Genomic DNA, 20,588 nt, shown 5'->3' with positions numbered 1-20,588 from the left:
CAAATATTTGAGATTATTTAGGAGAAAACACGACTCATTGATTATGTCATAATGACGTCATCAGGGCTCGACTGAATTTAAGCAACAGACTGTAAATAGTTTTATTCAAACTACAGGGAGAGTTTGAAAGACTTGGACAGACAGTCAAAAACAAAGAGGTGGGTCTCCATGCAGAATTAAACTTGATAGATTTAGTCAAACAAAAAAGGCAAAATCAAAAGCCACAAAATCACAGGACAAACGGGTAGGTTGACACATAATAAGGTTAAATATAGAAGAGCAAGAAATGTCATTTAAGAACATGCAACTAGCAGTTATTAAGCAGTTTTAGACGTGCTCAAAGCAGTTTGCAATTTCATCCAATTTCAGTTCAAACCATCCTACAAATTCATCACTTTCGATTTATGTTTGCTCACTCGACTTTCCTCACCCTCCTCGTCTCTTCATCCCCAAAGAACTGAGCCTGATCTATAATCGATATGTGCGTCCATATGAGCTGCTCTCTGCTGTCTTGTAAACACAGAGAAGGTCAGCTTTTACTGCGATGCACTTTAACAGAGCTGGAAAAAACAAACAAACTGCTATTTAGTTAGATGATGCAGAAAATGAGTGGAGCTGATTTGTTCTCCAACACCTGCAGTAAATTTGCCCGCTCAGTGAAACCCAGCTTGTGCTAATGCTGCGTTTTTAAAAAAAATGGTTGAGTCATGCTGGCAGAATGAGTGCGGTAAGGTGACAGCTTGGGGGACAGCACTTTAGATCGGATTCATAGCCTCTCTGAATATTAGAATAATAGCGACAAGATAATTCAGACGCAGAAGATCAGCTGTATTTTGTTTTATTCAGTATTTCTCTATTCACAACTTGACTTTCTAAATATGCGGACCATGCGTGAAATCTCCCGTCCAAATCTGGATGAAGGAGTCCAGGCAGATTACACCCCAGCCTTTCCATGATCCATTGGGCTAATCCTGATCATAGTGAGTTGGCGGTGCCCCCTGTCTTACAGCTGAGGGGGGGGGGGGTTTGACCCACACCAACACCAACCACTTCCAATACAGCGATGAGATTGACCTACCTTTTACATGTCGGATTAAATATGTGGTTGCATTGTGGCCTTTGGGAAAAAGAAACAATATGCTGTCATCTGAATCAACCAATTTGACTTGTGTCCAGTAACAAGAGTTTTATTTTTTATGACTTTATGATGTTGTGACTCTCTAAAATTGGATGGCAGCGTACTGCTCTCTGTGTCTATCTACAAACTGCTAACAATCTGAATTCAAGTTAAACGTCAGCAGTAAATCACGACCTGTTTTCACCTTCTAGCAAACGTCTGTCTCATGTTTACTGTCCTTATGTCGCGTTCAAGCACAGGGCAAACAAAGCATGTAATCTGTTGACAGCCAGTTCAACATGCTGCTGTGTCTGTTGACAGTTCGCTAGCGGAGGATTGGCGTTAGCCGGACTAGCATCTGCTTTCTGGCAGCAGAGAAGCTGAGGGGAGATTAAATGCTAGTGCCTATGCTAGCTGGCTCAGCAGCTTCAGTCCAGACTTTGTTGTCTAATCAGGGCTGGCAAAAGGCCTCCCTAAAGACGGCTGCCGTTGACAGGACTGTCTACGCCTCTTTGAGCACCCACTCTTTCGCTCCCGTGTTACCAAGCCTTTGCTTTTTTTTTTTCCCCCCTCCGTCTTCCTTCGCGCCCATTTCTTTTGCCTGCACATCCAAACTCTCAACGGAAACAGACTGCTTGGTTTCTAATTCGCTCTTTCACCTTTTTTTTTTCGAAATGTAAGAATTGAAAATCAAAGCAAGTCGAAGTGAAGTATTATTTGCAGCTGCTGTTTTCAAAATGCCTTAATAACTGTAATCCAACCTGATCCCGACCCCTTTACTGACAGGTTGATTGCAGTGGCAGTAAACTTGATGTCTCAGTCCAACTCTTGGAACAGGACGAGCTAATGGTGGGACTGCCAGAGGATGTGATGTGGTATTGAAGGAGCACGGCTGTCTTGCTCCATCCCCTCTTTTCCTTTCATTTATTTTGTACGTGGTTTAAGAAGCGTATGACTGTATCCTCTGTGAGTCAGCCTCACATCCACCTCAGAGGCCTCTGTGAGGTTTGGCGGACATGTAAGGGAGTCTCCTGAGATCATCAGCTCAGTCGTAGTGGATGCAGTCCTGGGTTTATTAAAGTCCCTCTCAGAGGACTGAGTATACTGGACTGGATATAGCGTCTTCACCTATTTTCCGTTGACGTGTGCATGCTTGTAAGAATACAATTCAAGCATGTTTTAACTATCAAAGATTGTTCAGGGTTTAAACTGATCTACATCCTGGGGTTTTTTCTTGGTGTTACAAACATACAAAACACTGCCATGTGGCTCCATTTGGAATCTAAAGGGGACACATTATGAAAAATCCACTTCTACAGTGTTTTTGAACATTTATATGGGTAACTTGAGTGTCTATTGACCCTCCAAATTGAAAATAAATCCGTCCAGTCATTTGTTTGTGGTCTTTGTAGTCTTACCACACAGAGAAAAATGCTCTGTTTCAAATTTGTGACATCACAAGTTGTATTCTGGTAAGAAAATCCCCTCCCTCTCCTGGTATCTGCACCCACGGACTCCACCTTTTGCACAGGTCAGCCATTTTTATTGTCTCTACAGAGGAGTGATGTCTACTGGGAAATCTCAGGGGGCAGGGTCATTACATTTAAAGAGACCACACCACAAACGGAGCGTTCTGAGAGAGCTGGTTTCTACAGGGTGACAAACCTCCTCTGCTGCTTGATTCATGTTATAGTTGGACCAAAGCACAGCACAGATGTTTCATTTAGACCTCAGGGGGACTGTTTGAAAAGGTGGATAATGTGTCCCCTTTAATGTTGCATAATCCAAATACACGTCAAATTATCCAGCAGTACTCATTCATAATTTATCTTCATCTGCTCACCTCTCAATTCCTGAATTTATTCACAACTCTGACAACTGTAGTGCTTGATCTGACTGATGGTTAAACACTGGATACATTGTAAGCCTTTGGACTATAAATATATTTGATTTCATGTGGTTTGAGGCTGCAGTAAGGAGAGGGAAATCAGGCTTTCTGCAATCGCTCAGTGCTACTGGGGATGTGTGCTTTTGCTCTGCACGTCCGGCCTTTGCACTCTCTCTCTCTCTCTCTCTCTCTCTCTCCCCCCCCCCCCCCCCCCCACCCCTCGTCCTCCCCTCTCTCTGCCTTTGTTTCAGTGCTGCTGCTGCAGTGGGCCATGCCTGCAAATGAGCCCAAGGACAGAGCAATTATTCAGCACGGGGCAAACCCAGCACCCCTCTTTTTGTACACACACACACACACTCATTCTACACTCGTCATGTTTGGATGTGTCATGCATTCATAATGTGAACTTCTTTGAAGAGTAGAGGAGAATTTTTACGGATGAGATGAACACTGAGAGGTGAATAAAATGTGCTTTTTTTTTTGGATGGAGTGGGACCTCAATTCCCTCAGGGGTGAATTAGCTTGCATATCCATTTCAGACATGAATTAATGTGACTGACGCTCGCACATAAACATACACACGTTTCTTCTCCCATCCCCCATTTTTCCACCCTTCCCAGTATGAGAGAGAGAGACACCGGTTTGGTCGCAGAGTGTGCACTGGTGCAATAGCATCACAGAAAGGCGGTGGGGGTGGGTGGAGATTTTTCGTGAGACAGCATGCCGGTTGGCTGTGTTCGGCGTGTGTGTGTGTTTTCATGAGCTTGTAGCGGTGTGCTTGCCGGCTCCGCTCGCCGGCGAAAAAAAAAAAGCATCAGCTCCTTTTTTTCCTGTCGCTCAACCTTTTTTCTTCTTCTTCTTCTCTTGTCTCTGTGCAGAAGCCGCTGTCTTGCCCTCCCATTGAGCCCTCTTCACATTCAAGAAGCTGGAGTAACTGCCCTCCCCCACCAGGTGAGACACATTCTCTCTTTGCTTGGCAGCCTTGAGCATAATCATTCAATTTAGTAAGGCATAAACACTTCAAAAGCATTTAAAACCACAGATTACATCTTTCTGTTTATTGATATAAACTCATCTTCCTTCGAGCTTTCCTCTGATCTTTAGTCTCCTTTCACATTAACTCTCCTTTGTTTGCATGGCTTCTAATTATTCAAGTTAATTGCTGCTAGCATTTAAAAACAACAGAGTAAAAGAGCTGATGTGATAAGGCAGGGGTTGTTTCTGTGTTTTGGTGACCTGTAGTCTTTGTGACGTACCCTGTCTAGACATCAGTGATTATTCAGCCAGAAGGATGGAGAGTGGAGTGCTGCTGTGTGTAAAAACAAGGCTAATAAACCCTTAAGACCTGTTAAACAACATAATAGTTTGCAAACAAAGGGCATTCGTGATATATTTAGATGCTGGGGCTTGGATGGCGTGTGGCTGTTGGCGGTAACCGACTCATAGCCAACAGACTGTTGGTGGTTTCTTCGTGGGAGTGATACCAAGCCAAGCGAGACCACAGGACACATCGCGCTGCCTGTCAGAGTCGGCGTCTCCGGCTGGGTGGAGTTTTAAGGCGTGCGGTTTTCGATCTGAGCAGGTGTTGATGGAGTGACGCCAACTCTGACTCCCAGACTTCACCTTTTTCCCCCCCTCCTAGCATGCTGTTTATGTCTTCCCCTCCCACTTTGTTTAGGTTTGAATATAACCTTAGCTAACGTAATGTTAGCTGGAGGTGAAATCTCAAACAATTTGCTGCCCAGCCTTTTATTTTGTTGGTTCCTGATTTGGTTAAATACTCTATGTAATATTCTCTAAGAAAGTACAATTACAGAATCTGACAGTTATTCACTTGCTAGCTTTGTAACTGGACTGCTGGCTAGCTAGCTAGCAAACATTCGTTCTGATGTGTGACTTGTACAGGAAGTAAACACAGGATTAACACACAAAAGCTGATGAATTCCATCTAATGTTCCCTACTTTTCATGTAATCTGGGTCGTTTGAGTTTGAAGTGAGGGAACTTTTGGGGTTTTGCGCCAAACTTTGTGAATCTTTTCAGGCTGTAAATGTATTTCTGTCGGTCTCCAGACGGATAAGTGTTTCTATATTTGACACTGTGCCAGAAGCCACCAGGGTGTCTGTCACATCCACATTGACGTGCCCCCCAGTTCACCTCCATCCTTCTTTCCTCTCGCTATCTATCTCTGTCACCGCCTGCCTGCATGGGCAGCTCCGAGGCGAGCTGTCCTTTCATGGGAACCAACTTCGGATGACATGCCATCGTGGCGTAGGAGGGGAGGACAATGGGGTACACAGCCCCTCTTTCTGTCCTCATTTTTAGGGTCACAAATGGAGGCCTGTCCCCCCAATTATCTTCCATCGCCCCCTCTTCTACTTTTTCCTGCATCCGTCTTTCATGTCGGCCGAGCTCATGCCCTCAGAGCGAGGTCATGTTACCCTCGGAGGCCACCGTGGCAGGCGGTTCACCAACTGTTGCTGAGTTTGCAGGGCAAAATCAGTGGGAGGGAGGGACATTGTTCAGGAGTCGACATCGCCCGTTTCCAGTGCTAGTCATGCGAGACTTTTGAACGTAAAGGAGATAAATGTAGGCGTTAGAATCTCAAAATGCCAAATGTGAAAGAGGATGTCATTGTTTCACTGGCTGTCTGTTATTCCAGGAAGGAACCGCCGTGCTCAAGTTGAGAGCGTCCTTTTTCAAAAGTGCCTCGTTGGAAGTCTCTTGTTACCGCCTAGAAGAATGTATAATGGTTATTCAGTGAGGCCAAACTGAGAAGAGATTAGCATTGCAGTCGAGTCAGACACCACCCATCGACCTTGACAAATGCCCCCAAGTGTCTGTCGAGAAGTGATACTTGATGGGTGTGCAGCTGGACGTCAAAGAAATGAGACGCATGCAGCTCAATCGAAAAACCGGAACGATTACAAAGTGCGATCACTCTGGGGTCAAACACTTTGAAATTCAGCGGGTTCGCGGGTTAAAAATGCTGCGAGAATTCTCCATCTGCATCATCACGTGACGTCTCCGTCTGATATTTTTAAATTGCTCGAATTCACAAAAATCTTCCAGACGACTTCACGCCCGCAGATTTCCAACAAAATCCAATCTTTTTGTGAGTGTCTTTGAGTGGAATAGCTCCTCATGGCTGTAAAGTCTTAGCCTGCAGGTTCCCTTTCAGACAGCGGCGTGCACTCATGTTGATTGATGAATCAACATTTAGAAACCTACATTTGTATGAACAGTACAGACCGGTTCTTCCACCTGTCTTCACTTTAAAGTGCAGCTGTCGCCTCGGGGGCTAAAAAACACACACCTGGTCCTGCCTGGTTTACATATTTCATTCTGCTCGCATGTGTTGGAGCTCGTACGTTACATCACCGGCGACAGAGTGTTTGATTTTTGCATCCAATATCTGCTCTCAGATATCAGTTTAATTCTTCTCCAAACGGTGGCAACAATCATATTCAGAGTGAGCCTGCTCATCTCTTACGTATTCTTCCCTGACATTAATTAATGAAACTCTCTCCCTGCAGGGTTTGGCTCGTTTAGCAGGTCGCTCTGTCACTCTCTGCACAAAGTGTGGAGGTGTAGAAAACAACCTCTCGTCTCTCTGTTCACCTGGAACATTGCACCAGAGGCCCTTCCCTAACAAAGGACTTCACGACTTTCTTAAGGAGTCGTGATTTTAAAAAAAAAGAAAAGAAAAGAAGAAGTGAATCACAGATGCAATTCCTCACTACGTGCCAATGATGAGCTGCTGACACCGCTCTGAAATGTAAAAGATCAAATGGTGTGAAAAACGAAGAATCTTAGCTGCGTATCTCCGTTACTTTTAGTTTCCTTTAAAACGTTTCTCGTCGTTCCTCACCTTGTCTGCAACTCTTCATGTCTTCGATCCATTAAACACACGTGTTTGTGTTTGTATGGAGGCCTGCAGCAGCCCGAGGTAGTGGGTGGCTGTGTGTTTGTGGAGTAAGACGAAGGCTGCCTCTGTGATTTATAGATGAGGAAATGGGGTCGATGGCCAAAATAGAAGCATGGATGGACCTAAACTAAGTCAAAACAAACCAATAAGAGCGTCCGCAGCAACATTACTAGCATGAATCAGCAAAAAAAAAAAAGCCACTTTTTATTCTTCAATTCCAGTTAGTTCTAGTTCTGGCAGAAGCAACCACGTCTTGAGGAGCTATAATCCAAGCTCTGGCTCTTTCTGTTGTTTTGTAAATCAGACAGCAGAAGTACATCTTTTTCAGCCGTTGGTTAAAGGTTGTTGTTTTTTTGACGGGGGAGTTTTAGGAATAAAAATCAATCCTCAGACTGTGAGGAATGGACCCGTTCTGGCATAATGTGATGTGTGATACATCTTTTCATCTTTTGTTCCAAAGGCTGCTTTCCAAATGATTGATGGTGAGATTTGGATAATGAATGTCCTGCAGGATTAGCAGAGTTAGAGATCAATACAGCAGAATTAAAGGGAAGCCTGTAATGCCGAAAGCAGCGCTCAATAAAACCCAAACCCGATAATACTGGAAAGACTTTTCTGTGATGTCGTCTCTCATCTGGCGGGCTCCTTTCAGCAAAGTTCAGCGAGGTTTATCGGCCTTTTAGCCCGTCGCTGAGTTAAGGATTCATTTCCTGTTAAGACTCGTCTTCGATGATGAAGTCAAATCTGAGGATTAGGTCAGCCTCTGACCTCCTTAACCTCCTCGTCTCCGTCTCCTCTGTCCTCGCTCTGTGTTTGACCCATTTTGGCCTCTTTTTTTTCCTCCTGGGGGGCGAAAACTGTGTCAGCGGTTCCCTCCTTTGTCGAGACTCGGGACAAATGTGTTTGTTTGTTGTACACTAACCGTTTCCATCGACAGAGAGGGGATGCCTCGTCGAGCTGACGGTCATCTTGCAACTGTGATGGTGTTAAAGCTGCAGTGAACTTTTTTTTGTCTGGCGGGCGTTAAAAATAAACAAGCAGACAATCACATGAGCCCTCCAGAAGAAGATGAAGAAGACGAAGTCACTAATTCCCTCATGAATTCATTCTTTCCCCTCCTCCCCAAATCACTGCTCATTTTCTCCACTTTCTTGTTTTGGATAAAGAGCACGAGTTCCACTTCTGAATGACTTTATTTATCGTGATTTTAAAAAACACGGTCCCAAGTTGTGTGGGAAGTAAATGGATGATATTGTCGAATGAGGCCACATGCTGCTTGAGCGAGGGATCATTTACAAACGTCTTCAATCGCTCTATTCTTGTCTCTCCTGATATTTTTAGAGCTGGGCTGTAACCACATAAAATATCTCTCCACTACTACTCCATCTACTTTGTTTTCCTTCGCCTTCGTCCCTTTTCTCTCCCTCTTTGTGTTTCTTTCTGTTTTCGTCCCCCTCCAAGCCTCCTCTCTCTGAGGCTGCGATATCAGCCCGAGTCATTCTTGGTGTCTACGTGTGCAGATACAGGATGCAGACGGAGGAGAAACCTTCATCTGTGTGTCAAGACACACACAATTGCAAAGTTCTCAGGACAGCATTACCGCAGCCAGCGGAATATGAAGGTCTCAAAGTACAAGCCATGTTTAAAAAAAAAAAAAGAAAAGCAGAAAGATGAGTTAAGAGAAATATTTCCTCTTCTGTGAAATGTTCTCTTTTAACTCCAGGCCCCTCTCTCTCTCTCTCTCTCTCTCTTGTCAGTGATAAATCAACCTGCTTCCTGTTTGGAGAATCTTTCCTCGGCCCCTCTTTTCCTCCCTCTTTTTTCTTCTTCTGTCCAAAGGCCTGTTTTGGCGCCAGAATCCCCCCGTGGTCCCTTAGCACTGTTTCAGAGTTAACAGGATGCTCTGAAGCGACGTAAATGTGCAACTCTGTCTCTCTTTATGGCGCTCTTAAGCCTGAACTCCTCCCCTGCCACTTAGATTTTATTTGTGGGTTTTTTTGTTGGTGTCCTAACATGTAGTCCCTCTCTGTTTTGAATGCAGGTCTGAGCACACCCCCGAGCCCAGCTCCTCTCAGCCCTACGTGAAGGCAGCTCTCTGAGGTAAGTCAGCCGCCAATGGTGAAGTCGTGTCTGAATGCAGCTTCAAGAGGAGCTTATCTCGCTTCAATTTAACCCCCTGAAACGTGGACGTCTGGACTGCTGCCACACGGCTCACTATGCTCTCCTTCTTCTCCGTGACATTTCACACTCACTGTTCCCATGACTCATGGGGGGGGGGGGAGGAGTTCCATCTAAGTGGCTGCACTCAGCCAGATGATTAGCTCGGCTCTTTGTGGACATGTAATAGCTGCAGAATTATGCTCCGCAACATGTGGGAAAGTGAGTGAGAGAGAGAGCACGGTCCAGAATATGAAACATGACATCAACCCAAACAGTCATGAGCTCGAGAACAGGATCTCTTGTCTATTTTTAGCTCTGGTTAACAATATGTTTGCTCCCAGTCTAAGAGGTCTGTCTTAATGGTATGCATTTGTTCGCGACCCATTGAAATATTTTTCTTACATTTTATTTTACATTTCTAGCTTTCTGAACGGTGCAGCAACCCCCCCCATCAACAGCAGCCTAAAGTCTAACGTTACATCACCAGCCAAGCAGCCATCATCAGTGTATCGATGATTTTAAAAGGCTCGGCTCTCATTTGTGTCAGTACAGGGTTGTAGGACGGACCCCCGCGGAGGGGGGGGGGTCTGCGCCTGGAGGATCTGGTGACCTATTTCAAGATCCATAACGTGGTCAAAGTCAGCTTTCTGCAGCCAGCATCCTCCACTGACCCCCTCCCACACTCACATCACCATGGGAACAATGACATCAGAGTGGGGCGGGGCTGATGTGTGTGTGTGTGCCAGGAAATATCTCATCAGATGAGATTGGAGGACTGAAACTAAAGTGAATGAAACGCACGCGGTGAGAGGAGGGAATAAGTCTCAGCAGGCTGTTCAGTCGTCCTCAAGGAGAAAAATATCAGCGTGCAAAAACGTCATTCTTAAAAAGTCTCTTAAAGCATCGAAAATTCTATCAAGCAACAAATCTCACAAATTACCTGCAGTGAACTTTTTTCCTATTGAAGTGTGATTAAAAAAAAGCTACGCTAACGCTACATTTTAGTCAATTAAAGGGATTTAATCCTTGATTTTAAGCACTTTGCTATTTGTTTTTGCAATAGAGCCACACAGCACCTCTTTAAGGACTCATGTGTCAGTGGCATAATCTAGGTGCACCTATATCACTGTTATTATGGTACTTAATCTGCAAGATGTGGAATAACACCAGCACTTCTTCCACATGAGTGTTCGTTTATGTTTTGCCATGCTCGTCACGCTGCTGGTGTTCACCGTGCGCACACTTCATTCACACTTGGTTTGCAGCGGCTCATCGTACTCCAAGTCCTCCCTCCGTGTCTCGCTGAGTCAGGGAAACATAATCGTCTGCTTTGGAGGAGGAGGCCACTAGATTCTGAGGTGTTGCAGGATATGGTGACCTCGACTGTCCTGATGTCCTTTTCTCTCTCCGTTGTTGACTTTAAAGCAAGTTAACAAGGCTGTTTACAGTCAACTGAGGATTTTTTTTATTTATTTAAATGTCCTTTAAATATTACTAAACAGTTATGTTGCTGTTTTTCATGGATAGTCGTTCACAAATCTGTCTTCAAGAAGTCTTTGTGCAATATTGGGCAAAAGGTGAATAGGATCAAAGTTTTATTCTACCCCAGATTTGCTTTTTTTTGTTCTTGTGCCAGAAAAATTAATCATATTTGATCACGGTTTTTCCTTAAAATATTCCTCTGAGGTTATCAACATTTTCCAAATGTGTCCAATCAGAAAAGAGGATTTCCTAAAGTGTTGATTCAAAAATGCAATTTAAGGGCAGATAAGTCAGACATTCATAAGTCCAAATCTTGAATATGCAACCTGAAGGCAGAAAGTGAGCTCATCATCAGTGGTTACTTATAGATTGACGCACACACACACACTTGTTCGCTCTCACATGGGGGATTAAGGCCAGGTTGGCCTACTGAGACGGTCTGCCAGGGACTCCAGCCTCCCTCCTAAATGGATGCTGACATTCCGATGTGAGCGGCGCTCCACAGAGGCGTGATGACTGACCCAGATTGGGGGTGGGGTTGGTGGCGGGGCGAGACGCAGATGGGGATGAGAAGTGAGGTCGGATTAGGGAGAGAGTGGGGTGGAGTCGATGGGGAAGAAGGATGCCGAGGCTTGAAGGTAGAGTGAAGTCAATCCGAAAGGTGGTGGGGGGGACAAAAGAAAAATGACACGCGTCAAGTCAGACGAGCCTCAGGCCTCCTGCCACACCTTCTAGGCTTTTCTGTGAGCCATCACGCTGGCAGGTTCAATGCCAAGATGTAATGAGATTTGACGTTCTTTTTTTTCTTTTTTTTTGTGGTCTCCTGCCGCTTGTTGGTTTAACCCTTTTGAGATCAGGACAGTGTGTTGGTTCGCATGATGAGCAGACGAGGGCTAACAGCGAGACTTCTGGCCTAATATTGAATCATGCTTTTGTTCGTGAGGAAATAGATTAGACCAAATGTCATGTCAGGAAGTTAATGAAGTTGTTTTTACCTGTTGTCCCCCTAAAAAAAATGTCATTTATTATTTGATCACACTTGCTAAACTAGTTACAAAGCATAATGAACTCTGAACTTAAAATAAGGCATCAGTAAATCTTGTTGAACTTCCTGCCTTAAGTCTTGAATTACCTTCGGGATCAATAAAGTATCTATTTATCTATCGAAAGTGTTTCATATGTTTGGAAAAGATACTCCTTAAACACTTCATTATTTTTATTCAACACAATAAGAATTGTAATACAACTAAGAGGGAGCAGCGAGAGAGGTTAATGTCGCATTGCTTTAACTGTATAGTCAGAGGATGACAGGGTGCGCCTGGAGAGCAAGGTCCTGAAGAGTGGGCTAGCCCGAGACATCAGGACAAAAACATAAACAAAGAGGCATTAAAAAAGAAACGTTTCCTGTGTTTAAAAGTAATAATAAACTGTCACTGACCTTTTTGGTTCAACTGAGTCAGATTTGATTCACTCAGATCAAAACACTGGAACCAGTTCATCTCAGCCTACTGTGTATGAAAAGTGGAGTTCTTCTACAATCAGGGGACACAATGAGCCTGTGTTTAAATTTGTGAGACAATCAATGGGTTCTGTCTTTATTTTCCACTCATACTTTGGTGGTGCTTTTTAAATCAAATGGGAACACAATGGATTTTTATGTAAGCAGCCAACATAGTTTATGACACCCTCAACGCGTGAAGTGTGGCATAACATTGCCAAAACAGCTGAAAGCAGGTCAGTGCAATGCAAAACCAGCATCAGCACAGTGTGCCTGTCGGAGCACCAGTTTTCTTCCTTAGCAACAGCTGGGACCAGACCCCGTCTGTGACGGAGCCCAGGGCTAAGCTTTTCATTCTCAGACAGTTTGGCCCAGTATATATATTTATATGAGAGTGTCAGTGGGTCTATCTCCTCCTCTCCTCTGATCCTCACGTCTTCCCACTGCAGCAGACATTAGCCGGGATCACTGCGAGCCTGTCGTCATGCAGCGCTGCAGGGAGGAAGAGGCGATAGACTCTGAAAGGAACGAGGAGCAAGGAAGCAAAAGAGAGAGACAGAAATGAGCATAGGAGATATTTCAGAAAAGGATTATGCTAATATTTTAGATCTCTTACTTTCTTTCGTGTTAAAGATAACAATGTTTTAAAAGAAAAGTTCTTGAAATAGTAAATAATAATTAAATAATAATTTTTTTTTGCTAATAATTTGATGGCTAAATATACAGAATTCTGCTTGTTTGTTAGCCTCACTTAGCATAAAGACTGAAAGCAGCAGGAAAAAGATCCAATTTTACTTGTTTAATTCATTTTCATATTCACTAAAGGCTATCATTTGTAGGATTTTCTTTGTGCATTTCATCAACAACAAAGCAGACATGGTTAGGATGGATTAAATAGGAAGAGTCAAGAGACACTATTTTGTAGTGAGAATGATCACACCCTATAAAGTGCATACTTAAAGGAAAGAGTGAAAGGAAAATGCTAAATGGCAGTTTAAGCAAAGCATTGAGCTCATTGTTAACAAACGTGGTCAGAGTTCAGGATTGTTCGGTGCAGAAAATGGAGGTAAAAGAGAAAGCTGCAGTTCTTAGGATGAATAAAGGGGCCGGAGAAGCGAGCTGTTGGATGAGGAAGAAATGAATCCCGGTGATAATTTGTTACAATGAAATTAGCTGCAGCTGTTTGATGCTAATGAAGCTATTTAGCTATCCTGCCAGGCGAAACAGGGCCCCCTGCTAATCTTATTTAAAAAGCAACATTTTGTATTTCCTCTAAAGGGAGAAGTGGGGGGGGGGGGGGTCTTTTTATGAGGGTACATGCTTGATTAAAATGTAGATACCTTAGTAGTGCACACTCGATTGGCTGTTATAATTGGGTGAAAAGAGCTCGTTGCACTTTATTAAAATCCAACTGAAGACAAAAGCCTCTGCCTCTCTTTCATGTGATGCACTTGTTTGCATGGATTGTGTGTGTGTGTGTGTGTGTGTGTGTGTGTGTGTGTGTGTGTGTGTGTGTGTGTGTGTGAAGCACTTTGTTGTGTGAATGGGGCAAGCCTGTCAAACCCATCTGCCGGACCCCCATAAGACCTGTGCTGGTTGCCATAGTAACAGCCTCCCTTATCACTGGTGAGGGGGATATGAAGGGTGTGTTCAAAGGCTTTTTCTCCACTGCCTGCTGCAGTGAATCTAAACACGTTTGCCTTAATTGGACAAAATATGCTTACAAACATGTATTATGTATTTTTTTTGTTGTTCTGTTTTTTGGGCTGATGCTTGTCTGTGCAAAATCCAAAGCTGACATCCCTTGTTGAGTTTAGAGGGAAAACACACAAAGTCCACTTTATAGAATGATTTGGCTCTTGCATCCTCTCTCAATGTGTGTAAATGAATACAGAATTGATGTGGATATCCCCCTGCCTCCTGTCTTAGCACGTGGATGCTGAGACAAAGACGAGTTGGATGTGCCGGCAGAGAAAAACAAACGTTGCATCTTACTCCCTCTGGTGGCTGACTTCTGTAACATGTGTTGGCTCTCTTTGAGCATCAGCTGCAGATTGGATTCCTCTCATTCTCTGCTAACCATTTAAATTAAAACTTCTTTCCCTTCATCTTCTTCTGCAAAACTCATCTCTCCTTTTCCTTTGCTCCAGCAGGTGACGCGTCCCCTCCCCCGGCGTCCCAGCAGGCAGGCATGGCAGACGGTCGACAGCCAGACGAGCACTGGGCCTCAAACGGCCAGGAGAACGGCGAGAATGGCTACTCCGCCTACAGCTCTGCGTACAGGGAGAACGGATACCATGGCGGGGCAGCTGCACACCCTGGAACGACAGGTAAAAACACATACGCGCGGGTGTGTTTTGCAAGTGTGTAAGAGCATGCATCAGTGGATTATTAACATTGATTGGATGAGTCTGCAGCTCTGGGTAAATCTGATTGCCTTCGTGGTGCAAAACAGTCAATCCCTGAAACAGATCCGTTTCTTTAGCAGTGCGGCAGAAGGTAAAGAAAAAATAAAACTTAAAAATGTAAAACCATGGATCACTTGCAACGACCTAACAAAAACAACACGAGGGGCTTTATTTAGTTGTCTGCAAAGCCTAACAAAAAAAGAGGGAAATCAGAGAGGTAGAAAGAGGAAGTGACAGTGGAGACAGGTTAGTGTAGAGGAAATCGTGTAGTCAGACTGTGTTTTTATTTCTATATTTTACATTGTCATTGTTTATGTGATTTGTGTTTTTATCACTAACTTTTATTTATGATAGATTCTGAGTTCTACATTGTGTTTGTATTTGTTATCTTTTAACACCATCTGAGGTAAGTTGGTGCTCTTTCTGCTTTGCATCTGCACTGGTTACTAAGCCCAAACTCGCTCATGATCAAACCCAAGAAGAGTGTGGGATATATACGCACGCACACACACACACACACACACACACACACACACACACACACACAACATGTATTGTACCAAACGCAAGAGCGAGGCCACCCACAGAGATAAGGTCGGCTCTGTTATTAGTTTTTCATTTCCTTCCTCCCATCCACGTCTTGTCTCCCCTGTGTTGTCTCTCTCTCTCGCTCTCTCTCTCTCTATGTCTCGCTCTCTTTCCCTCTCTCTCCCTTCGCAGTGGATGACTCAGCCAATTTGCCTCCCTCCCCTCCCCCCTCTCCATCCGCTGAGCAGATTGGGCCTGTGGCACAAGGTACACCTACACACACTCCCGACCGCTCCGACCATTCAGGATGAGAGAGTGAATGGTGCGGGGAGTGGTTGTAAACATGTCAGGAAGGTCACAGCTTTAGGGATGTCAGAAGACTAGGATAACACAGCAGCCACTCGCATGATTAGAAAAACCTCTCCTCTTTCTTCTAGTTGCCTATTAGTTAATCTCGAGGGTCTCTTTCTCTTTGCATGTCAGCTTCTCGTCATATCACTTTTGAGGAGTCTGCAGCATGTAACACACTGTCCTGTCTTGTTCACACACCTTTTCATTTTAGCATTAACTGCTCAAAAGCAGTTTTCTAACACAAAATATCATAGCGACAAAACACACACGTACTTCTGCTCAACCTGCCACTGGAGCCCTTCATCTCACTAATCTGCTTCCCCGTCCGATCACCTCCTCTGTTGTTCCTTTCTCCATTCTGTTTATTGATTTTCTCAACGAGTAAATCACTGATTGACTTTCAGCTCTTTCCTCCCAGAGAACAGCTCAGTCTGTTTTTTTGTGATTGTTCCCTTTTTGCATGTGACATGCAATCATCAAACAAACAGAAGAATCCTTAATTACATTTAATGCTTTAAAATATTTGTGGTGAAAAATGTTTAAAAATGTGTCACTTGCTTTTTGTTCAGGGTTAACATCGGTTATTACGACAACTTCAGAGTATTGTTTCCCTTTTTTAAATGAATATGATCCATTAATCTGTGAAAAGTAGACTAAAAGGTGTATGATTGCATCACATGCATCTCCATCTAAGCTGAAAGTGTCTCGAACCACAAGTTGAGTTGTTCTGATATCAACAAAAAAATAGATTGGCCTCTGATACTGACATTTAACTTAATGTCTGATGCTGCCCTCTTGCCTAGCTCCCCCTTGTGAAAGAGATTTTGATCTCAATATGTTAGATACCTTGTTAAATAAAGGTTAAATAAAAAAAAAAAATTCCTCACTTTAGTGCATTGTTAGACCCTGATTAACCAGTGTTTTTCTACCAATAAAATCTAAATATTTTAAAAGCAAAGTAAAGGAATCTGTAAGAAGGATTCAGGAAGAAATGGTATCTGAACAACTCCACTTGTAACCCATGTAAACCCAGTGTTACTGTCCTCCATGTCTCATCTATGTGTCTTCCTGCCCGCTACGCTCAAAGAAGATATAGTAGAGGTTGTCAGTCAACAAGAGGAAGAGGAGGAGGAGGCTCCAGAGGAGCCCCAAAGTTACCCGGAGGAGGTGTCATATGAGCAGCCTGGAGATTTGCTCTTAGGGCAGACAGATTATTTATCAGAGCACCAGGCTTTGGGCTGCCAGCAAGCCAAGATCCCTGAGGTCCTCAATGGAGGAAGTCATCCAGTTGAACAGAGTCCATCACAACAAGGTGTGTGTGGTTTCATGGGTTTTGCATACATCCAATCTCATTGTGTGATTTCATGGTATGTGTGAGCAACTGTTGATCCTTCATCTATGAAAGTGTGTCGAGGTGAATGCTACAAACACTTTCTCTTCTGATTTCTGAGCTGTGATTGTTCGAAGCTTTGCTGCTACCCCTCCTGTAGTTTCTTGCTTCTAAATCCTCAAGCTTCTGCTGCAATACTTCTAGTTGCCTTGTGCAGAATAAAGTGGCATAGCAGTTTGATTTGTGTGCTTTTTCATGCAAACATGACCATTTGCTTTTCATTTGGAGCAACATAAGAGCATCGGATCAACCATAGTTAACCGTAACCGTAGTTGATCATTTCTGCACTTTTGTATTGCCAGCTACATTGCAAATGCAAAAATCACTGTCTGAACTGTGTAGCTTTGTAGACCTAAGTGTTGCAAGAACAAGTTGACTGTATATTTTTTATGTGGGTTATGCTAAGATATTGTGTGCAAGGGAATGTTTCTGAGTACACCCACCTGCGGGGGGGGGGCATCATGAATGTATTTTAAGTCTGTTGTATTTCACTTGCTTCGAGTTTCAATGTTGTTTTCATTTCATGCCAAGGCAAAGGGTTATTTTGTTTTCCTATTGTTCCAAAAGGCAAACTTTGGACAATAAATTCCAGCCTTATTTGGATTGTATCATCATCTAAATAATAATCACCTTAGTAGAAACTGTGATAAAACCATCAACATTTTAAAAACATCAAATAAATCTGAATCATCAGTTTGACCATATTTGTCAATCGTTGTCTACAATAGGAATTAAATTGATGTAAAATTAGTTCTTATCATCTAACATCATGCAACTCATTCCTTCATTCCAGTTCTGCACGCTATCCTAGGTGCTGTAAACCTCCCCTGTGCTGTTGTGGCCTGCTGCAAAATACACTACGCTGTGTGTTTTGCTTAATGGAGAGCTACTGTATCTATGTGCAGAGGGCCTCGGCTTAACTGTATTGGCTGGCTTTTGTGGATGCTTAGCTCATGTGCCCAAGCACAAAGTTGTACAGTATCCTTCAAACTCACAGACCAGCGTGAAGAACATGTCAGTACGGCCTCGTGTGAGTCTGCTGTGAGAGAAGAGGAAACTCAAGAGGCATCCATTCGTCAGGAGTGTACAGTTGCAAGTGCAACAGCTGAGGTGGAAGATGTTGCCTCAATTGAACCTCACTCAACATCAATACAAGGCAAAGAGCTCTCTGAAACCTCCTCAATTGAGCAAGGTAACCAAGAACAAAAGGATATAGCAGAAGAGTCCGCTATGACTCACCTGCTTCCGGAGTCAGAAGCAAAAGAAGCAAATCAACCTTCAATTGCAGAAACATTACCTAATCATGAGGATGAAGTAAAGGTGGATAATATCCCAACAAGCAAATCAGAAACTTGTGAAATCAAAGAATTAGCTGGGAATAAGGAATGCCAAGATAGTAGCACGGACATTGCCTTGGATAAGCCACCAGGGGCCGACAATTCTAAACAAGATAGCATCAAGTCAGATCCAGAATTAATTACAGAGGTCAAAGACGCATCAGTACCACAAATTGGAGCCAAAACCTACTTCGAGACGTCAAAAACCCATGAAGAAGATTCTTCACAAGCCCAGAGCTATTACGAACTCAGCACAGCGGCAGAGATGCACTTAACTGGTGAAATCAAAAGTAATATGCAGAAGCCTGAGGAAAAGCCAGAGAAAATTCCACAAACAACTTCTGGTAAGATGACATTGGAACAAAGAAGTGTTTCCTTAAACATTACCGCTGAGTCTTTAGCAGGACTCTCGGCGAAGGAAGAAAAGTCAAAGGCCTTTTCAGAGAACTTGGGTCCAATTAGTGGAAGTTTTGATGAATCGGATGTATACACTTCGACACCAACAGTGGAAAGCCAATGTCAGTTTCCTCCAGCTGTAACCATCACACAAACTACAACTGAGTCATTTGAAGATATATCCAACAAGGAAGAAAATACATCTGATTCTAGATTTGAACGAACGGGCAGCCTCTCTGAGATGTTGGACCTGGCAGGAGCCCTTCCATCAGTCGAGAGGAAAGAGCTTGATCACATGAGACGAAAGTCCATGCCTTGCAACGTATCCGCTTTGGTAGAGAGATCTTTGGCCAAGCTTGCCTTGGGGGATCAAACCTCGGAAGGGGTAGAAGAGGAAAGCCAGCTAGAGGAACTAGGCTACTGTGTCTTCAATGAGTACTCAGGGCCTATGCCTTCTCCCGCTGATGTACCAAGTCCTGGAGACTCCCCACACCAGCGTTTTCCATCTGTAGAGAGTGAGGTTGAGGAGGAACTTGCCGCCAAAGTAGTTGAGGATGTTCAAAAGGGAGAGCAACAACAAGATCATAAAGGAACTATCCCTGATATCGTTCAAAAATTAGTGCCTGAAAAGAAAGATACACCAGTAAAGTCTTCTTTGATTCTTGAAAGAGCTGTGCCAAGCGGAATAAAACCTGATCGCCTAAGAATACCAATGACGTCTACAAAAGACCGACTGACTGAGTTCCGTTTGGAGACTGGCCTACCTGGTGACATCAAGATCCAAGCAATCCCTGAGGTAGATGTTGAAAAAGACCCTTCGAGAGAGGCATCTCCTATCCCACCAGACAGCTCCTTCACTTTCAGTTCTTCAGAAACTGGAATCAAAACTCCAACAACACCCAAATCCCCAGATGATACAAAATCCGAAACTCAAGCCACTGAACAGAGGGCACCAGAGGACAAGGGACAAAACAAATCAGATTCTGAGAGGTCCGATCAAGGTTCCACAAAGTTAGAAAGGGAGTTGGAAAAATCTGTATGGAAGGAATCGAAGGAAGACGGCGATGACCAAGAAATGGAAAACAAAAACATACATTTACCATCTCAGTCTTTAGTAGAGGGCACAGAAACAGGCGACGGTGGGGTACCTATGAGATTAGATGGAAAAGAAAAGCAAGAAACCTCCAAAGCTGGTCAAGATTTGAGCACTGAGAAGCCCTTGCAAGATAAATTGAAGTTACCAAAGGATACAAGTTCACCAAAGCCAACAATATCCTCCCCAATTATCATCATACCTCAAGCACAAGTAGAAGAAGAAGCAGATGAAGATGATGATATTGAGATTGCCGAAGAGCCTCAAGAGATGATGGAGGAACCTGAAGTGCCTGTGCTCTCCAAGAAAGATGAAGCAATCAGAGATATTGGGATGGTGGAGGAAAAGAGAGTACAGGTAACACTGATGGTAGAAGATCAGCTGGTGGATGAAGAGCCAAAGTCTGGAGCAGACGAATGGAGTCATAGTGCCCACAACAGTGATGGAGAGCCTGCAACGGACAGTTCACATCTGTCTCCTTGCTCAGAGCATGATCAACTGGTCGAAGGTGGTAGAGATTATGGATTGGAGGAGGAGGCTAAAATAGCACAAATAAGTCAGGATGAGCAGAGGGGTGATGAGGTTCAGTTGGTAGAAAAGGACCAACTACTTGGGGAAGAAGTGGAGGACATTTGTTTGGATAAGGTACTTGAAGAGAGGGCGTTCAAAACCAAAGACGTTGATCACAGGGAAGAGAGGTTGGGTAAGGATGGGGAGGAGAAAGACATTGAGATTGGTCAGGAAGTGGAGGAGACTTCAGACGTTTCCTGCCAAGTGGCTAACGATGAAACCACTATGGACGTCTCCATCCTAGATACAGACAGTGGCTGGATTGACTCACAAGGTACCCATAACTTATAAAGTTAACGAATTACTCACTTGTCAAATAACCTTTAAGAAATTAAATATTTACCAAACATATTTTTGTCGCAAAAAATATTTTCCTAGTCCTTGATAGTCAATTTATTTGTGTCTTTTGTACTAAGCTAGCCACTAGCTTGCGCGGAATGTGA

General features: G+C 43.7%; 1 protein-coding gene across 5 annotated transcripts in view; it reads left to right on the top strand.

Annotated features, from left to right (window-relative positions):
- The window catches only part of LOC306818339 (uncharacterized protein), a 43,703-nt gene that overhangs the window by 14,679 nt on the left and 8,436 nt on the right, over positions 1 to 20,588 (top strand). For 2 of the 5 annotated variants that reach the window (XM_079335885.1, XM_079335884.1), the window contains exons 2-6: positions 3,884 to 3,956; positions 8,974 to 9,032; positions 14,223 to 14,402; positions 15,201 to 15,275; positions 17,747 to 20,419. In XM_079335885.1, the coding sequence (XP_079192011.1) occupies positions 14,264 to 14,402; positions 15,201 to 15,275; positions 17,747 to 20,419 (2,887 nt within the window). In that variant the 5' untranslated portion in view covers positions 3,884 to 3,956; positions 8,974 to 9,032; positions 14,223 to 14,263. Of the gene's footprint in view, positions 1 to 3,883; positions 3,957 to 8,973; positions 9,033 to 14,222; positions 14,403 to 15,200; positions 15,276 to 16,446; positions 16,672 to 17,746; positions 20,420 to 20,588 lie in introns of all 5 variants that reach the window. The other 3 variants (XM_079335883.1, XM_079335887.1, XM_079335886.1) reach the window with 3 other exon arrangements.

This window comes from Symphodus melops (genome assembly GCF_947650265.1).
Source record: "Symphodus melops genome assembly, chromosome: 23".
Classification (NCBI taxonomy): domain Eukaryota; kingdom Metazoa; phylum Chordata; class Actinopteri; order Labriformes; family Labridae; genus Symphodus; species Symphodus melops.
This window is presented reverse-complemented; position numbering and strand designations above follow the sequence as displayed.